At 36.5% G+C, this 19,035-nt stretch overlaps 1 protein-coding gene across 1 annotated transcript in view; it reads right to left on the bottom strand.

The window, feature by feature from the left end:
• The window catches only part of ANKH (ANKH inorganic pyrophosphate transport regulator), a 100,187-nt gene that overhangs the window by 27,763 nt on the left and 53,389 nt on the right, over window positions 1–19,035 (bottom strand). Inside the window, exons 2-4 of the mRNA XM_063298755.1 lie at window positions 4,756–4,972; window positions 2,448–2,566; window positions 1,379–1,462 (exon numbers count right to left, since the gene is read on the bottom strand). Coding sequence (XP_063154825.1) covers window positions 1,379–1,462; window positions 2,448–2,566; window positions 4,756–4,972 — 420 coding nt within the window. The remainder of the gene's footprint in view (window positions 1–1,378; window positions 1,463–2,447; window positions 2,567–4,755; window positions 4,973–19,035) is intronic.

The raw sequence follows: 19,035 nt of genomic DNA, 5'->3' as shown, positions 1-19,035 counted from the left end.
AATCAATCAGTGATTTCATTAAAATCATAGTATACTGTTATGTAAAAAGCATATCAGGTTTTATATGAGCTGTAGAGAAACCAGAGTACATGCAATAAATTATGCAACAGAACACATATTTTTACACAGAGAGTTGGTTTGAACCCTAATTTGTATTCATTTTGTGTTAGTTGTCTGGCTGGTGTGTTGGTGTAGGGTGGAATATAACCCATATTTAAAGCTCTGCTTATTTGTGTGGGTCAAGATAATCCTGATTATTCTCTCCCTGATTCACAGGGTTGTTGTGTACCTTTAAGGGAAGTAAAAATATACTATACAAGTAATCATGATACAGATGAAAAGTAGAGTTAATTGTTTCCCCAGTAGCTTTAGCAACTGTATTTAAAGGCTAAAGAAATGGAACTATAATCATCAATGTGTCTTTCCTTTCCATCTGCTAGCTTTCTCTTTCTTATAATTATTTTAATTGCAAACAGCAACTCTTCAAATAAATATAACCAATAAAGTAAGTTTGGATGACTCTCTCAAGACAACTTTACAATTCACAGCTAATGCATGTGAATCTCGATGCATTCTGCATGTCTCCAATGAAAAAATAAATAACATCAATGTGGGCTAATTAGTGAACTGAGGTAATGTCTTGGTTGAGAGTGATTAGGATTTAATAGAATATTTAAATGGATATATTGCAATCCTTTCCCCTTAGTTTTATATATTGTTTAGTATATATGAAAGCATTAATTGGGCTGAAATATCATGTTAAGGACAGAAAACCTGTTAAGTTGGAGTGCTGGGCAAGAAACAAAAATGAAGCGCACCTAAAAGATTGTTAAAACAGAAATTTTGAGGTAATCCTTATTCAGGATGTGGTAACTTGAAGTTTTTTGCCACAAAACTGTGGCGCAATTGAAAACTAACAGAGCAAGTTTCTCTGTGTTGCCTTTCCCATCCAAAAATAATTGTGTGATTAGTCTGAGAAAGTAGTAGGAAAAAGTAAAGGCTGAAATATAGTATTAGTTTAAATACAGCCAAAAGTATATTTAATGGCATCCATTTTAGCACTGTTTAACATTTACATGAGTCATTACCGGTTGTTATGACACAATCAAAAAAGAGCTAAGCAACACCACTGTAATTATAATATTACAGTATAATAGTAGATGCTTATTATAGACATAAAGATCAATAATTGTGTGTGTGTGTGTGTGTGAGTTCCTTATTGCCAATGTCCAGGAACCAGCAGCCCAGAAACTTCAGCATCAATTCATGCATGTTCAAACATATAAATTAACAAAGACTGTTTCAAACATGGAAATGGTATTGATTTAACTGGACATTTTCTGAAGCAGAATGAGTTGTAACTGGAACAAATTCTTACCTGAGCAATGACATCTGAAATGGAGGCACATCCAACCAGAAAGCTATATTTGTGTTTCAGAAGAATGCCTGCGTGTGTCCAAGCCTGACAAAAGGAAGAAAAATAGTAGATCATGAATTGAGATGACTTTTACTTTTGAAATACCAGTGAAATAAATACAGATTGCACAACCATAGCATTTGCTGAAGTGGCTCTGGAGCATGAAAAGCCATCATTTATCTCTCTCCTCACCAGTGTATGAACTCGGTCTCACCATATTGTGTATTAAGATGGGAAAATGATTCCAGTGCAAATTGTGCTTTTCCCTACATCGTGGCAAGTTAACATTGTTTAGCCTTGAACTCCTGGATGTTTGATTACAATTTCTATCCTCCCTAGCATGACCACCAGTCAGGAATTACAAGGGTTACACACCATCATTATCTGGAGATGCATGGTTAGAAAAGGTTATGGCATTTTCCACAAGCATGCAAATAAGTCAATTACAAAATGAACGATGGATATGGATATATATTAAACATTAGTATCAATAAATTATGTATAATTATTTGATTACTGGTTGGGACATAAGTTAGCTCTTTAATCTAACTGAGAGGGTGGAGCACGGACATCTGTTGGATGACAGTTGTAGAGTGTCACCAGAGTAACTGGAGAGAGTTAACTTCTCAAAATTACAATAAGTCCTCAACTGAATGGACTGTGGGGATAAACAGTGCCTGGTAAGGAGAACGACCATTAAATCCAAACAGAATTTTACAAATGCACAGTCACGTACAGTGTATGGACAGATTTTGACCACCGTATCCAAAGTCCACTCAAGTAAGGTCCATTAAATCTAGGGTTTATGTAATAATTACTTATGAAATAAACAAGATATAGTGAGGCAGCTGTCTTTGTAAAAAAAGCTTTTACAGAAGTCTTTGAAGAGACTGAGATTGCACTGAATAAATTGACTTTCCTGGAACCAACTATGGAAGCTAAATAAACCATAGTTGAGTTAAAAAAAAAAAAGCTACCTATTTTACAAGATCTCCAAGAGCAAGGATAGTAATCTCTGTTGCAGACTCACCATGGCATCCATAAAAGGAAAAGCTGCAAGATAAAGGAAGGCCTTGCGTGTTTTACTTCCCACAGAATCGTCAACATGATGCAACTTGTTAATGATGTAATATCCCAGATCACTATATGCTGCAGAATAATAACAATAACAATAATAACAACAACACAGGAGTACTACTGAATAACAATAATAAGTAGCAATAGCAGTGATATTTAATAGTTTGGGTGTTTTAGGATAAAAAGTGACAAGAGTTCTTTTCCACCTGAGATGATTACAGTTTTTGATGGACAAAATTTCATTGCTTAGTAGGCCAAAAAAACAAAAAACAAAAAAGAGCAGCAGTTTTTCTTCCTGGGATTGCAAGGAGAATGAGATGGTGTAACTGGAATTGAATGAAGACATTTTATGCTCCTTTCTTAGGTACATTTGTATATTATACTAGAAAAGCCCTTGACTAAAAGCAAATAAAATACGATCACAGGTAATTATTTAGGAACACTGTACTAATGATACATGCAGCTTATTTAAGCCAATCGCTTTGGAATACACTAGCTGCTACCAGATAAACCCAAGTAAACCTATCTTGGTTCCCAGAAGATTAATTTACTCATGATAAGCCATGGGACACTTTTATTGTCTGGAATCTTCTTTCCTCCCACCTGTCTGTCTTGTTTTGCCACCACTGTTTGTTTGTCTCAGGATGAGTTACCACTGTATCTTTCCATTAGTGTTCACTCCTCACTCCCAGTTATTTATTTATTTAATTTTTATCCCACCTTTATTATTTTTATAAATAACTCAAGGCGGCAAACATGCCTAATACTCCTTCCTCCTCCTATTTTCCCCACAACAACAACCCTGTGAGGTGAGTTGGGGTGAGAGAGAGTGACTGGCCCAAGGTCACCCAGCCGCTTTTTCATACCAAAGGCAGGACTAGAACTCAAGATGCTGGTCAGCTGATGTGTCCCTCATAGCTGGTTTACTTCCTTTTTTCTTCTTCACTGATTTTAAATCAGCTCATTCACTCTTCTCTCTATCCCTTCTCATCCACCTTGTCTTCCAGGGTCACTAGAAGATGGTATTGTCCTATCTTAGCTCCCCAATTGTTCTCTTGGGAGCTGGGGCAAATGCTTTATGGTACAAACCAGCACTGAAATACATGCATAAGATTTGGTAGCTAATCGTATCTTTCAAAAAGCTGCTATCCTCTAAGTTATTACTGCCCTTAAAAATATTTTATTGTTCTTCTAAGAAATATATTTATGAAACCAAAAGAGATTCAGGATTAAGCTGGAAAATTATGTTGAATCCAGAGTACCAATTTTCTTTGAGTAAAATATTAGTTGCTTTCAAAGATCTTATCAAGTAACTGAGTACTGAATTTATACTGACAAATATCCCCAAGTGATTCTGATTGCATTCTCTAACCAACTGTCGGCATTAGCGATTTTGAAAAACAATGATTTCATACTAGCATGATGAAAGCTACCACATCAAATGTGGCACACCACCTCAATGCTTCATCAGTTAATCTTCTCACACTAATATAATTTGAGGAAATGCATGACATGGATAAGAATGTTATCACTTATGTAGCACGGGTGCTCGTTTTTATCTTTCATGTTTAATTGTTGATGCTTTAGCAAGTTTTGTTTTTAATTTCTTAATTCTGTATGCGACCTTGAGGTTTTGCCTTACCTTAAAAGGCAGTCTAAAATGGTTTCAAATAAATCAACGTTATGGCAAAATGTGTGCAGATGAGTGAATAGTACTTCATTCTTTCCTCTATGTTACTTAGTACCAACGTTGGATACCAATACTGTACCAATATTGTAACATGGAGTCCCTTCATTTCAATGGTTTAATGCCTGTTTTTTATCCACTCCATCTGAATTTCTTCTAACTTCCCTCAACTTATAAATTTATTATTATTACAAAATGAAGACTAGAATAGGCTGTGGAGATAGTTTAAACAACCCATTGGTTTAAGAATTTTAGTTAGTGATGTTTGACATAGTAAGCACAAAGTTTTTCAATAGTTCTACTTTCATCTTGTTTAAATAGCTGGACAGAGATATGAGTCAGGAACAAGCTTGAAACCCAAATAAGGTATATTTTGTTACTGGTGACAACATGAAGATACCCTCAGCCAAGAGACATGGCTTTGATCAAAATCTAAAGGGTAGGGCAGTCTCAGTTCCATCAAAAATTATAATGGACAAATACCTAAGGAAACTGGATGCATACAAAGTAGTATAGGTCAGCCAACCATCTGAGCAGAAATACAATTTCAACAGCAATTGTGAAGCAGACTTACCTATCAAGGTATGAAATACAGCAGCCACGGCACCAGCTACAACCATACACAAAACTGCTTTTGTTCTGTCTCTCTTACTGTTGACAAAAACCAGACCCACATTTTTGAAGTCACTCATCGGACCTGTGAAAAACTTCATGAGCGAGTATGCCAACCCATAGCTAGCTAGCATTTCTACAGCATCTTCCTTAACAGCTGCAATACCTCTATTCAAGGCCTGAATGGAAACAAAGAAAATAGAAAGGAAGAGAAATTAACATATGCCAAATCTTACTAAACATGATTACTAAATTTTAATCAGATAAAGTAAAAAAGGCATACACATTTTATGTAGCTCAGAAACAGTGAGTGTTTCCACATAATTTTTTTTTTTTGTGCAATTCTCCTTCCTTATTCATGGAATTTAAAGAAGAGCCCAGAAATCACTATATTCCATTGGTAACCCTTCTGTTTTCCTACCATAGAAGTCAGCAATATGGAATCTGTAGGCAGCCTAGCACCTGTTACCTCCAAAAAAATACAACCATTATCCCCTAAAATTCAATCACATGAATGTGGCAAAATCTCACATGGGACCTCATGAAATTTCAGAGTTCTCACATGAGTTCTTACCAGCTTTACTTTGGCAGGTGGGTTGGGTATATCATATGACAGCACCCAAAGCCTGACAAAGCTGTTGATCACAAGTATAAACCATGCGTTAAAGAGGAAACACCACAATAATTGATATATAGCTTTATGAACCAAGTACCTAGAAGTACCTTTCCACAATTGTACCCTATACCTGGTACCATGCTTGGCTTGCACTGTTTTAACTTTTGAACTTATGCAATTACATGTAGAGAGAGAGGTGACCTTGATGGAAATATGCAAGGACTGTTACATAGGCAAAGGGGGCAGAATCATTCTGTAATTCTGCAAAACAAAGTAATATTTGGAAGCAATTCAGGCAGCAGAGTTAGACTTGCAAGGTTCTGTTATTATAGCCTATCTCAATAAAGTGTAGTTCTAATCTTCCTGTAGAGTTGATTGTCTGGTCTGATTTACCTAGAGAGACTGACATTATGTGACATTTTAATTTGAAGGTGTTTATTGAGATGACATTTCTACACTGTAACTATAAAGAGATCAACTTCTTGGTCAAACATTGTTCACTTAATTTGATTTCCCCTTCCCCCCAATACAAACTGAGCAAAGGAGTTCCATTCACAGAAATAGGTTAAATTTTTCCTGCTCCAAAATGTTTATGAAAAGGAATGCACACCAACTACACTTTATATATTAAGCAAATTTCTTTCAAGTGTCATTTTCTTCTTAGTTTCAATAGTGAAAATGCATTAGTATTGCTTTATTCCGTTTCATGCATTGCCTCATGATAACAAACAAAATATAAAGTACTCAGTTCTACAAAGATGTAGACTCTTTCCAAAATGTATCTTTTTCTTCACAAGTACAATGTTTGTTCCCACCCACATACAATCCTTTTTTTTTTTTTTTTTTTGGCTTGCTTGCTTTAAAACAAAATCACTAGGTTCTCCAAGGAGCAATTATCTCCCTTCTATTTTCTGTTCATGTGTGGAATTCCTGGTTGTCTGAGTTTCAAGATAAAAAGATTTAAAGCCCATTTCCCTGTTCCATGTTCTAAAGTTCTCTTGACGTTCCTTTATACATCTGTGCATACTGTACATACATTTGAGCAGTACCATCATTTCCATCCTTCCATAAATATGATTCACTGTCAAAGCGCATAGAAAGAAAGTGAATCTATTACCAACAAGCTGGCAGCCTGACACTATTCATCCAACATAATACTCTCAGTCTCTGATTGCCTAGATAAAAGGATGATTTAAGAACAGGATTTAGAGCATCAAAGCACACAGAGAAAATGACTGACTCTTCATACTGTATTTTGCCAGCAGCTGCAGGAGAAGAGTCATAGCATGGTAGAGAGGCGGGGAACCCATGATGCAATGGAAGAAAGTAGCAAGTGTTAATTTGGCTATGACTCTACAACGACCACAGAAGCCTTCATGCAGAAAGCGTTCCTTTCACCTCTGGCTGCCCCTGAGCTTCAAAACATTAGTTTGCTTGAGCAAGCCTTTAGCAAGGATGCATTTCCAAGAGAAGCTTATTAAATCACCTGATGATGTTCTGGGGCATTTGGGAATGAGAAACTGCTTAAGGGGGAAGGTGGAGTAAATTATGAGGTATATAATTCTCCTCCACAACTTAAGATACATTAAACAGCACATATGTGTATAATTCAATTAACTTCAGGAGATTTGAGTCATATAGAATAAGCACTTTTTCTATTCAGCAAACATTAAGCTTCTGAAACTCATTGCTACAAGATTTGGGGATGGGCCATAAGCTTAAACAGTTGTATAAATCCATGGAGGATATAGGTTTCAGAAGGTGAATTAACCATAGCAGCTAAATGGAACCTCTAGGTTCACAGAGAATGAATACTAAATGCTAGAATGCAAGATGTGTTAAGAGAGTAAACTTTTGTATATATAAACATCAGAAATTGAGCCTCATTCAATAGCACCTAATTCATGAAGTATAAACAAAAAGTTAGACATTTTAATGTTTGATTTTAACAATTATAAAATGATTGGCCAGGAATCAGCTTGTGGATCTAGATGGCATCTTGGTCCTGTGTAGCTGTGTTCTTCTTGTAGGCTTTTGCTAATCACTCATCATGAGATAATGTCTCAGCTCAGTTGTTCCACTAAGAAGGAATAGTTCACTGGACAAATTATGGAAGGTTTGACACTGTAATGACGCCATGCAAAAGTTGGTTCCCTAGTGGGTGACCACTAAAATAAACCTAACATGAATGCCGGTTGCTGAGTTTAATTAACTACCTCCAGACAAACCAAATGTTTTGACTGACTGGTTCAGCATTTCCCTTTTTAAAGCCAAAAAGAAAGAGCTAATAAATCAGAAATGTCAAATGTTCACTGGTATAGTCTCTAGTAAATCAGTTTTTCCCCAAACACTGGAAAGCTGGGTTAATTCCTTGACTCCATCCACATTAAACTTGGAGGATTCATGTAACTCCTAATAATGTGGCTGTTCAGATCCCTGTCCAAACGTCTACTTATGTGCCCAACACAGATCTCTCTTCGGGAAAGATTGTTCCTTTTTAAGGCTTGAAAGTCTTTTGGAGTTTTACAAACATAGAACATAGACTGAAAACAAGAGAAGAACTCTGACGATTAATAGACATTTTACTCAAATGTAGATATTGCAAGTTAATTTAGGCCAAATCAATAGCAGTACTTCAGTTACAGGACATACAGCAAAAACAAGAAGGCTTTATGAAAACCAAAACAACTTAGTAACACCTGATGAAATGCCTAGCAATTTGCTACTCCTTGACACACATGAAGAATACAGTGTTCTTGCAATGAGAAAACTGGCTTTTACTAATTTACAGTGTTTTATATAGTTTAATATAGTTAGTACCAACTGTCCTCTTTGGGGAAAAGTGAGATATCAATGCATGTGCTTTGTTTGCCATTTTCTTCCAAACTAATTGGATAGATAGCTGTAGTCCTTATCAGTTCTGAGACCAACTTAAAATTTTAATAGATTAGCACCTACAATAAGGTTTTATCACTTCCAGTCCATAATATATACCCATCAGCAATATGGAATCTCATCTTGCTCCTTGGCTGTTAAAACCAGTCAGATAAAATCATTATCTAACCATTAACTGTAAACAAGTCAAAGTAGGTTGCTGCAATCCTTCCTAAATGGGTGGGGGTGAACCTTAAACCTTAATTTAAAAATGGCATTGCAAGGCAATAAGCACCTACCTTAACAATGTAGGATCAGGAAATCAGTAATAACAGCCCTGAAAGGAGGGCCATTCTAGAGGTTAATAAGTTTTAGCCCTAGCAAGCCCAAGGCAATAGTGCAGGTCAGACATGATGGAAGGATGGGGAAGAGCAGTGGGGAATTGAAAACCTAATTTTGTGCAACCTCAGAGAATCAGGAAAGTTGCTTATAAGTCACAATGCTTTATTTTGCTGAGTCAAGAGCAACTGTCAATATGAAATGTTGGTACCTGTTGATAACAAGAATATTAAGGTAAGAAGCTGAGGAACATCTGCAGCACAGTCGATGGGCATGGAATAGACCAGAACAGTGGTCTAGAAAAAGTCAGTGATGGGAACATTGCTGACAAAATAATAGAAAAACAGTTACAGAGGTAATGACGGCATTTCCCTTCCCAAAACAATACAGTATATAAAAGAAATTTTTACAGATAAAACACAAAAAAATAGAAGAAATAGAAAGATAAAGAAAAAAGTGCTGAAAACAATAGTGAAGAAAAAGAGAAGAGAAAAAAAGATACTTAAAGAAGCAATTTCCAATCTTATTTACAGCAGACATACTTGATACCATTTTCCCCCTTCAAAATTATGCAACATAACCTTTTCACCCTCTATAGCTCTTTTTAATTGGTAAAACCAGAAACTGCTAGTTCGTTTTTATCCATTTTGAGCCAAAAGTCCATAAAGGGTTTCCAGCCTTTTATAAAAGCAGTAGTTGTTCCTTCCCTAATCAAACAAGTCAATTTAGCCATTTCTGCAAGTTCTACCATCTTCAGGGTCCACTCCTCCAATGTGGGTATTTCTGTATTTTTCCACCGTTGTGCATATAATAACCTCCCTGCAGTTACCATACATAAAATCAATCCTCCGTGAGTTTTTTTTAATTGACTATCCACAAGTATTAGTAAGAAAAATTCTGGTTTCATCTGAATATTAATTTTTAAAATTCTCTTCATTATTATCTCCATTTGAACCCAACATTTTTTTCACTTTTTCACAGGTCCACCATGTATGGTAAAACGTCTCTTCATGCTTTTCACATTTCCAAAAACAATTAGAAGTACCTTTATACATCTCAGATAATTTCTCTGGTGGCATTTCCCCTAGAAAAAAACAGAGTTTGGGCAGTACATATTTTCAGGAAAAGTCCTAAAGTTCCTTCCTGGACATAGCCGCAAAACTTAAAAAAAAAAAGACGAATATATCTGATTCTATCTCTGATCATTGTAAACAAAATATCTAGATGTTCAGTATTTAATTATGTTCGTGTGCACATGCCTTCAAGTCACTGTTGACTCCTGGCGACTGTCCAGACTAGTCCTTGCAGTTTTCTTGGCAACATTTTCGGAATTGGTTTACCATTGCCTCCTTCCTAGGGCTGAGAGAGTGTGACTGGCCCAAGGTTACCCAACTGGCTTTGTGCCTAAGGCAGAACTCATGGTCTCCCATTTCTAGCCTGGTGCCTTAATTATATAATTATTTAATTATTTCCTGCATTTATTTCTCTTCTGATTTTCTCTACCAGCCCTGCTATAGGTCATTCCAAAATGCTAGGCATTTTGTACAGAAGTACAAATTTAGAATTATAAAAAAATATTTGGCTGCTTTTTCAATTCCATTTCTATAATGATTTTTTATACACACTGCTTTATCATTTATGTGCTCTCAGTGCTTCCATAACTTTGTACTATCTGATTAAATGTTCAACAGTTATTGTATTATACCAAAAACATTATTTCTCTGATACACATACACTGAGGATTTGGTTTCAATAGATATTAATTTCTTCCTAACACAATTCTTAGTCTATAGTCCCTATCATTGATTTAGTTTTACACAGAGTGCCAGCTTAAACACAGACCAACAGTAGCAATGAAGAAGCTGCTTGGACAAACAGCGAAACATTTCTACCAAAAAGAAAGATATCCAGTTGCCATCACTCAACCAACAGACAGATCAACAGTAGTTTATAAAAATGTGTAAGTGTAACATAAAAGTAACATAAAGACTCCCTTGAGTCAAGCTCAGACTCTGGTGATGACAAGAGCAAAACCATCTCATTTTCTTGGCAACAATAGAAATGGTTTTCTACTGCCAACGTCTATGATTTTTTAAAAAAAAACTTCTTGGTCTAATCTACAGCCCTAGGTCTCTCATCTAGCTACTAAAGCCATATCTGACCCTGTTTATCTTTTTTCAAGATCAGCAAAGGTTGACCTGGTTCTCTTAAAGCATCTTAGTGTTAAAAGACACAAGATACAACCTCTCTATCTCATCCTCACAGATGTGGTATGAGATGTTTTCAAAAGGGGACTAGCAGGGCCGCAACTACGGTCTGTGTCACCCAGGGCAAGCATGGATTCCGCACCCAGTTTGGGCCCCCCCAGTGCTCATTTTGGCACCCCACCAGTGCAGCGCCCAGGGCACATGCCCCAGTTGCCCCCCCCAGTTGCGGCCCTGCGGACTAGACAGATTCCTAAAGGGCAGGTCTATCAATGGCTATATGATGATTGGGTGAGCCTCCAGCCACAGAGATAATCTGCCCCTGCACAGGAGCAACAATGGGAGAGAAAGGTTGCCTTGATCTCTTTTTTACTTCCAAAATTCATGGGGTAGGCTACCATGTGAGATGAAATGCTGGCTAGTTGGGCCTTGGCCTGATTCAGCAGACTCAGTTTCATGTTCTCTTTAATACTCACATTTGACTTGTAGAGGTACCACATGGGGATTGCCAAAGTTTTTCAAGAATCTTTCATCGTTCATTTACTGGACTATAAACAAAGGTACAGAATTTTACTAGCAAGGCAAAGTGCCATTTACTTCAAAGAGACCTACTGACCAACAAAGTAACAGGTGGAAAAATAAATACATGTAGTTTAATAAAACTCTGTGATTAATTTTTTTAGCTGAACTGTGTAAACTGGAATTACGGTGAAATAAACTACATCTGATTACACTAAAGATGTACTACTACTAGATTCTTGATTAGACATACATGGTACAATGTCCCATGCCAACTATGGAAATTAAGCCTCTGCCTTCTAAAGATCATCAGATTTGGATGAGAGATAAATATTTTACACCAAATACATTAAAACAGCAATGGCTAGCAAGTTAGGCTGACAGAGATAGATAAATTGATGGCAACTGATTTATTGAAACTATTCCTCAACTACAGCTAAAAAATATATTTTTTAAAATCCATAAACCTTGCTTTTTTTAATCTTCAATATTTTAATACACAATTTTAAAATAAATGTTGGAGCCCACATTAGGTATTGCAAAATCATTTGATGACATAGGTTATTGTCTGGGAAGTGTACCAGACAGGCAACCAGCCAGTCAGGGAGAGTTTGCTGCCAGGAAGAATCAATGTGGCAAACGTCTTCCTCCTCATCACCAAAAATAACATATGATCCCAATGCAATGAGTAAGTTTTTCAACTCAAGTAATTTAATGAGGAAGCACCACTGACTATTTGAGAAAGGTTACTGCTGAGATAGATATCCTACGTATCTGCTGGGAAATAGTCAAATGGGAGAATCTTAATCCCTCATGATGGAAAACTCTAGAAAATGTCAATATTTCATTAAGGGTTGAGGAACTGCAGTAAACTTTTTCTTAGACTGCTGTGCATTGTAATCATAATTTGCCAAACTTCCTGCCTTGGAACATTTACAGAATGTGTGTGTCCGCGTGCGTGTGTGTGTGTATGAATATATTCTTATAAATATTAAATATCTTATAAATATTTATAAGAATATTTGTCCATTTAGTGCAGCAGTGTAGCCAGGTCAGTTGTGGCTTTCCCAGGTTACAGGAAGAGCTACTTCCCACAATCTGCTATGCAACCTTAACCCTTAATTGCAGATGCAGGAATTGAACCAAGTGAAACAATTCAAGATTATGTTTCATGTTGCCCTGGGACAGACTGACATGCTGCTGTGGTACATGGTGGCCCTCAGCAGCATTCTCTGGTTCATGACAGAATATAAACAAGTGTTTTCTTTTTCCTGGAGATGCCCAAGATATTCAAGAACTACCAAGAAAGCTCATCTCAATGAACTTGGAATGGTTACAATAAACTAGTTCGGTTTAAAAACAAAGGAAAAGCATAAAAGAGCACTGTGCCTCAGAGGATAGGCAGGATGCCTTGCCCATATGACTGAAATGTTCTTTTAAACAAACGAAATGAATGAAAAGCATACTGTTTTCTATTATATATACGGTTTTTCCTCAGAACAGAAATCCATGTTTCAAATAATACCATTGTTTTCAAAGTGTTTCTTACTGAAAGCAGAAAAATAAAGAAAATCCCACCGTGCCCCCCTTTATATTATCCTATTCTGATAACTCGTCCTTTTAAAAGTAACATACAGTATTCTTTTCCCCAGCTTTTGTCTTTAAGGTGTTATCCCAGCACACACATCCGACCATTCAACATTCTGTATGTCAACAAACTGAGGTTTGCTGTATCTTAGCTTAGCTATCACAAGCTGTTAGTCACCATGGTTAAAAGGAAACCTCAGTGTTCACAAGCAACTTCCTGTTATATGTATTATTTGCTGCATTTGTTTGTATACTATTGCTCCTGTACACCACTTAGAGTAAAGCTTTTTTAGAATTGGAGTGTCCATAAATTCTACAAATAAATAAATACTTGGTAGAGGCAACTGTTCTCAGAGCACACTTAAGAGTTTCTCAGATGTAGCTGGTATACTAATATTCAGGAAAGAGAATTCCAGTTGGTGGTCTTCAAGATGAATAAGGATCTTCTTACATCCCTATAGAGTGTAGCCAATTACAGCTCTGAACAATGTTTATTCACAAATCACGTTGCTGTTTTCAAACCTGCCCTTTGCTCCACACTTCTTAAGCACAGTATCACGCTGGCTAGGAATTCTGGAAGGTGCAGTCCCAACAAGATTCAGAGGACATCAGTTTGGTGAAGTCTGCACTATTGTAAAGAAACCGGAAGAGGTCTTGGGTTCATTTCACTCTCTATTACCACCTCCCACATTGGAGTGTGAACTGTGGAGAAACTTCTCACTGAACTTATTGCTACTTTAACTGTCCTCATGGTCCAGGATCATAAGCATCCTGGTCACAGTTGAAATAAAGCTATTATAATAAAATGACCTTTCTTGTGAGAGGACAATGTACACCATAACTTTTATATTTTTAAAAAAACCTGGGCTATATTTGAGAACTCGGATAGCCTTTGCTACTCCAGTATGACATCATGTCCTGTATTTCAACAACTATTTTTATCTGACATGATAATTCTTCTGTGTACTTTTTCTAGTAGATGTCTCAAGGTTATTAAAGTTTCAGACCATTACTGAACTCTTAAGAACTTTTCTTACTGAGCACATTGCACCCACAGACTAGGCTGTGGTTCTTATGAAAGACCAACATATTAAATAGAGTCTCAAGCAGACACAACAGGTACCTTGCAACTTTGTTACTTGATGCATGATGTCACCAGGATTATCAACCAGAAGTCTGAGGAGCAGAATGGCAAATTATACTATATCCTTCCTTAATGGTGAATCTGCCAACTCCTGTTTAAATGTTTATATATCTTTTATTAATTTATTATAAAACACACACACAAAAAAACAATATACAAAGTTATAGAAAAAAGCAAAAGAAAACAAACAAAATAAATGAAAACAGGACATATATTCACAGATACAAATATGTATATAAAAGTTTTATGTAAGCATTTCAATGAATTGGGCCATATTTCTTTATAATCATCCATTTCTAACCTACATCAATAAAGTAATTCATTAATAAATTGCTGGTAACATCACTTCTGCAGACCACTGAGTAGTTAGGACAATATGTTTATCTTTCCAGTGCTGAAGATTAAGTCTTGGCTATATGTATAGCATACAGAATTCCCTTTTTTCATTGAGAAGTCACTTTCTTTGCAGTACAAATAGTGTTCAAAAGAGTATGATTATCTGAAAATATTAAACGTGCTCTCAAAGTTCTTAATACATATAATAACCTCCCGCTAAAATATAATTATAGCAGGTGTTCAAACATGTGTTTAAATGAAGCATTAATTTCATTCCACCTCCAATAACATCATAATCTACTCAAGCTTTTCTGTATAAATGCAAGAGAATCCAGTAACTCACAGTTAAGTTTAATATTTTGAATGGTCCAATAACTCACTGTTATATCCATAATTGGTTGCCATTTAGTGAGGACATGGAGGCATCATTTCCTCCCCCTCCTCCAACCCCAATGTAAGTATTCTTCAGGAGCACCTATATTTCTGATCCATTCACAGATCTTGGTATGCAGAAAGTAAATATTATAAAACGATTACACGGACTTGTAGGCATTCAAAAAGCCTACCCCTTAGGACTTCCCTTTGTAAAATATTGTTAAGAAGAATTACTGTTTGGTCTGAATTATTATGTTATTGTAATTATTATGATGTAAAAATATTTTCATTTAATATTCCATATATTAAGATTGGGCTTCCTTGCCAAACCTGAACATTCTAGCCCTCAATAGTTATTTATTCCCACCTTCCTTTAAGAAAATAGTCATGGCCAACTTGTAGTTCTCCAGATGTTGCTAAATTACTATTTCTACAGATCCAGTCTGAATGACTTGTGAGAGAACACACTGGGAGTAGTACAAGTAACATCCGGAGAACTACAGATTGTCCACTTCTGAACAAGTAAACTGTACCCTTTTAACCAAACAGATATGAATGTTTCAAGTCCTTTGTCACATCTGAGACAAGCAAGACAAAGGACCAATTGAGATTAGGTATAATGGTAAGTTATGTTTGCATGTTAGCCCTGTATTATACTCCACAACAATTCATCTTGCAATTAAATGCAGGCTTGCTTAACAGAAAGCCCCACTCAATACAGTTGCAATTGCCTTTGAGTAAATATACATAAAATGGGCTGTGAAAGCATGGATGTCCACACTATATTGTCATCCCAATGTATAATTTTTCTTCAGAACAAATTGCCTTTATTAGATTTTGCTTTTCTTTCAATAGTTAGCATTGATCTGTGTCTTTTTCAGAAGATTTCCTCCCCTACCTCAAAGCAAATACGTTATATTTAATGACAGATGGGGGTAGAGTGGAAAGGCCTATAATTATAACTTCAGCTATAATTACTATGGGCAGACTTTTGAGATATGAACAATGGATTCATATTGTTGATGCAGATGCCCTTTTGAGAAAAGGCATTTAACAAAGGAAAACTATAAGATTCAATTACTTCACCAGTTCTACAATCTTGATAACTGGATATAACCATTCTAACCCTTGGCCTGGTCTGTAAGAACAATCTGCATGTTTCCTTAGCTATCTCAGTGACATATGCTGCTCTCAAGTTATTATCCTGCTATTAGAGAATGATCTTTCCTTCTGAGTCATGATTAGTGCTCCAACTTTCCTATATAACATTTGAGTTTTGTTTGGCTTGTATGGGAAAGGAAGAAAGGAGGCATTCATCCACTAGTGATCTCACAGAGTTGTATCAGGTGTGAAAGTCTGTAATTTCTGTTTTAATAGCTGTGTCATGGGTATTAGAGGTTATGTGTGCCCAATTCATCCAACAGCTGAAAACGTCTACTGCATTGTAACATCCTTTCAGTTTTTTGTCCCCTCTTTTTTAATGCTTACCTCCATTCCCACTTGTATATATTTTCAATTGTGTGATCATGTTGAAACCTTCCAAATTGGTTTTTCCTTAGAAAAATATTTTTGGGAAGAATAGGTGTAGCCCAAGGAAAGGCCATCAAGGCTACAGAAGCAAAACGAACTTAAGAACAGAACCTAACACAATGTCACAGATTTTTCTGGAAAGGCTCTACACACCAGATTGCTCTATCAAGGAACTGGAGAAGCATAGTTCAGTTGGCAGAGCATGTATAGGACAGTCCAACATATCTCCCAAAAAAAGCTGGGAAAGACTCTTACCTTATCCAAAACCCTGGAGAGTGCTGGACCTCAACTCTAATATACCCAAGTCAATATGGTTGACAGATGAGTATTATTGAAATTATAGTACAAAAAGTCTCCCTGCTATAAGCAATATTGTGTTAGGTAGACCAATTGGCTGGTCTAGGAGAATGCAACGTCCTAGGTTCCCACCCCTACCTTACTAGATTTTCTCAATGTTGTGTGGTAGGAGCAAATTACTGTTCCCATGCTTATAATGTAAAAAGCAACTTAACCAGTATATAAGGGAAAAGAAGCCCCCAATTTTACCAGATTTAAAGAATTAGCTACTGTGTTATGCATGAAGGTCTACATTTTATTTTAGCATTTGTGCTCTAAATTGCTATAAGACAATGTGAAAAAAATAAGCCAAAGTCACTAAGATTAGTTATTTCCTTCATGCAAATGTTCACTACAGTTCAAGATGCAATATTAAAAAGCAAAAATTAGTAACGTGAGCTATCTAGTTATGCAAGCATTAAGCTGCTGAGAGTTCTGGAATCCATGTTACCCTTTCTGAAGCCACTAAGATGATGGGAATGGCTATGGATATCTTCAGTTATTCACTATCAAGTTCCCCCAGAAGGATGCATGCTTAGTAGTTAGTTATGGAACAAAAATCAGCACTATCATTTTTTTCTGATTGTGGCTTTGTACTATCAGCAAAACTCCATTAATGCAAAGCAGGATATCAGATTTTGGCTGAACGTAGGCCTCCAGTTTCAGAAGGCCCCTCAGCCATCTGAAGTAGCTCTAGGGAAAGGAAACAGACCAAAACATCAACAATTTGTTCCCCATCTTGTGAAGAGAACATGTTTTCTGTTTCTGCAAAATAACTATTTGATACAGCCTGTATGTCTGTATGTCCTATATGTCCTATATGTCTTATATGTTCACAGAAAAAAAAAACCCTAAGATTGCACAGTAACCATGAAAACAGGCAAATCTCATTTCAAAATCCTACACAGAACAGAATGGTCCTCAGACATGATATACTGATATATCCATTACCTTGAAAGAGGAAACCAATGCTTGCAACATGCAGGCTTAATTTCTTCTAGCAATCTAATTCCATATAACAAAGAGGAAAGTAAACTTCTCTTTAAATATTCTGTATTGTTGAAGGATACATCATGACTGGTATAACCACCACCACCACCACCTTCTTTGCATCCAATGGTAAGTATGACAGCAATGGAAATTAATCCATTCAGTTTTTTACTAGAGTGACCTTCATGCTGGTTGGCATTGTGAGGACTCCCCCATCCTTTTCCCACAGCACTCACTGAGGAAGGGTCCTCTTAGCCTTTATTCTCTACAGAAGGAAAGGAAGAATGTGAGCAAAGAAACACAAAACAACATAGTCAGTTTGATTACAGAAAGGAAGAGGTTGTTCTCCAATGCAGTTTCAAGAGGATACTTCACTTGAACCTCCATCAAAGCTTCTTGTACTTCCATATTTAAGTTAGCCTGATATTGGGAAGGGCTCTTTGGTGAATCTAACTGTTCCTGTAATACAGAAAGAGAGGGTTGCTGTTTTTCCTTCCCTGCCCAATTGGCTCCTATCCTTGCCTTATTTCCATCTGATTTTGTTCCCTCCTTTTCCCTTCCCATTACAGTTACCCCAATTCTTATCCTATCTCCACACTGTTTTTTCCTCTTTCTTATCCTTTTATAATTCTCCTGCAAGGAAGGAGGTGAATGTGTCTGTGTAAAGGAATTACTATAATATTGAAGTGGAAACAATTTAGTAAGGGAGGAACTTATTTTACAGATAACTAATGTTAATTAGCAGTTCTCTCCCCCCCCACCGCTTTGTCTTTTTTGAGCATGGCTTCTGACAAGTGTATCTACACACACACACACACATATGAACACACCCCAAGAAATGTATCACATGTACATATGTATTAGGCAGAGGAGAATCTTCAGGATTGCTTTCAATTGGAGCTGGCAAACCTAGTTCAATAAGATGGGGAAACTGGGCACTGTACAGGAACTGGGCTGCGTTTATACCAATTTTTGTGTCTGCTCTTCTGGGAGGTTATCTTAAAGTCAGGGCCATCTTTCTTCTGAGTAATTACAATATTTCTATTTTCAGCTGTCATCTGATAAGCACCATTAACTACTCCATATGGAAAAGCAAATATGTTATAACACAAAGTCATTTTAACAACTGTAAACATAGCATACTATCTTTTATGCCCATTTGGCTGCCTACTTGCTAGACAACTTGCACTGAAGACAGTAAAGGGGACTCCTCTGGTAGGAACACACATCTCTTTAAAGACAGTTGCAATAAGCTTTCACCTCAAGCAACTAATAAAATCACTTCACAATGAGCTATCCGTCTGTCATTGTTAAAGACAACATTAATTTATACATTTGCCATCCAGATGGCAGCAATTAATGGATCTTGGTTGATTTCAAGAAAGCTAGGCA

This window comes from Candoia aspera, chromosome 3, assembly GCF_035149785.1.
Source record: "Candoia aspera isolate rCanAsp1 chromosome 3, rCanAsp1.hap2, whole genome shotgun sequence".
Taxonomy (NCBI): Eukaryota; Metazoa; Chordata; class Lepidosauria; order Squamata; family Boidae; genus Candoia; species Candoia aspera.
Note: the sequence above shows the minus strand (reverse complement) of the source record. Positions and strands in the feature narration are given on the sequence as shown.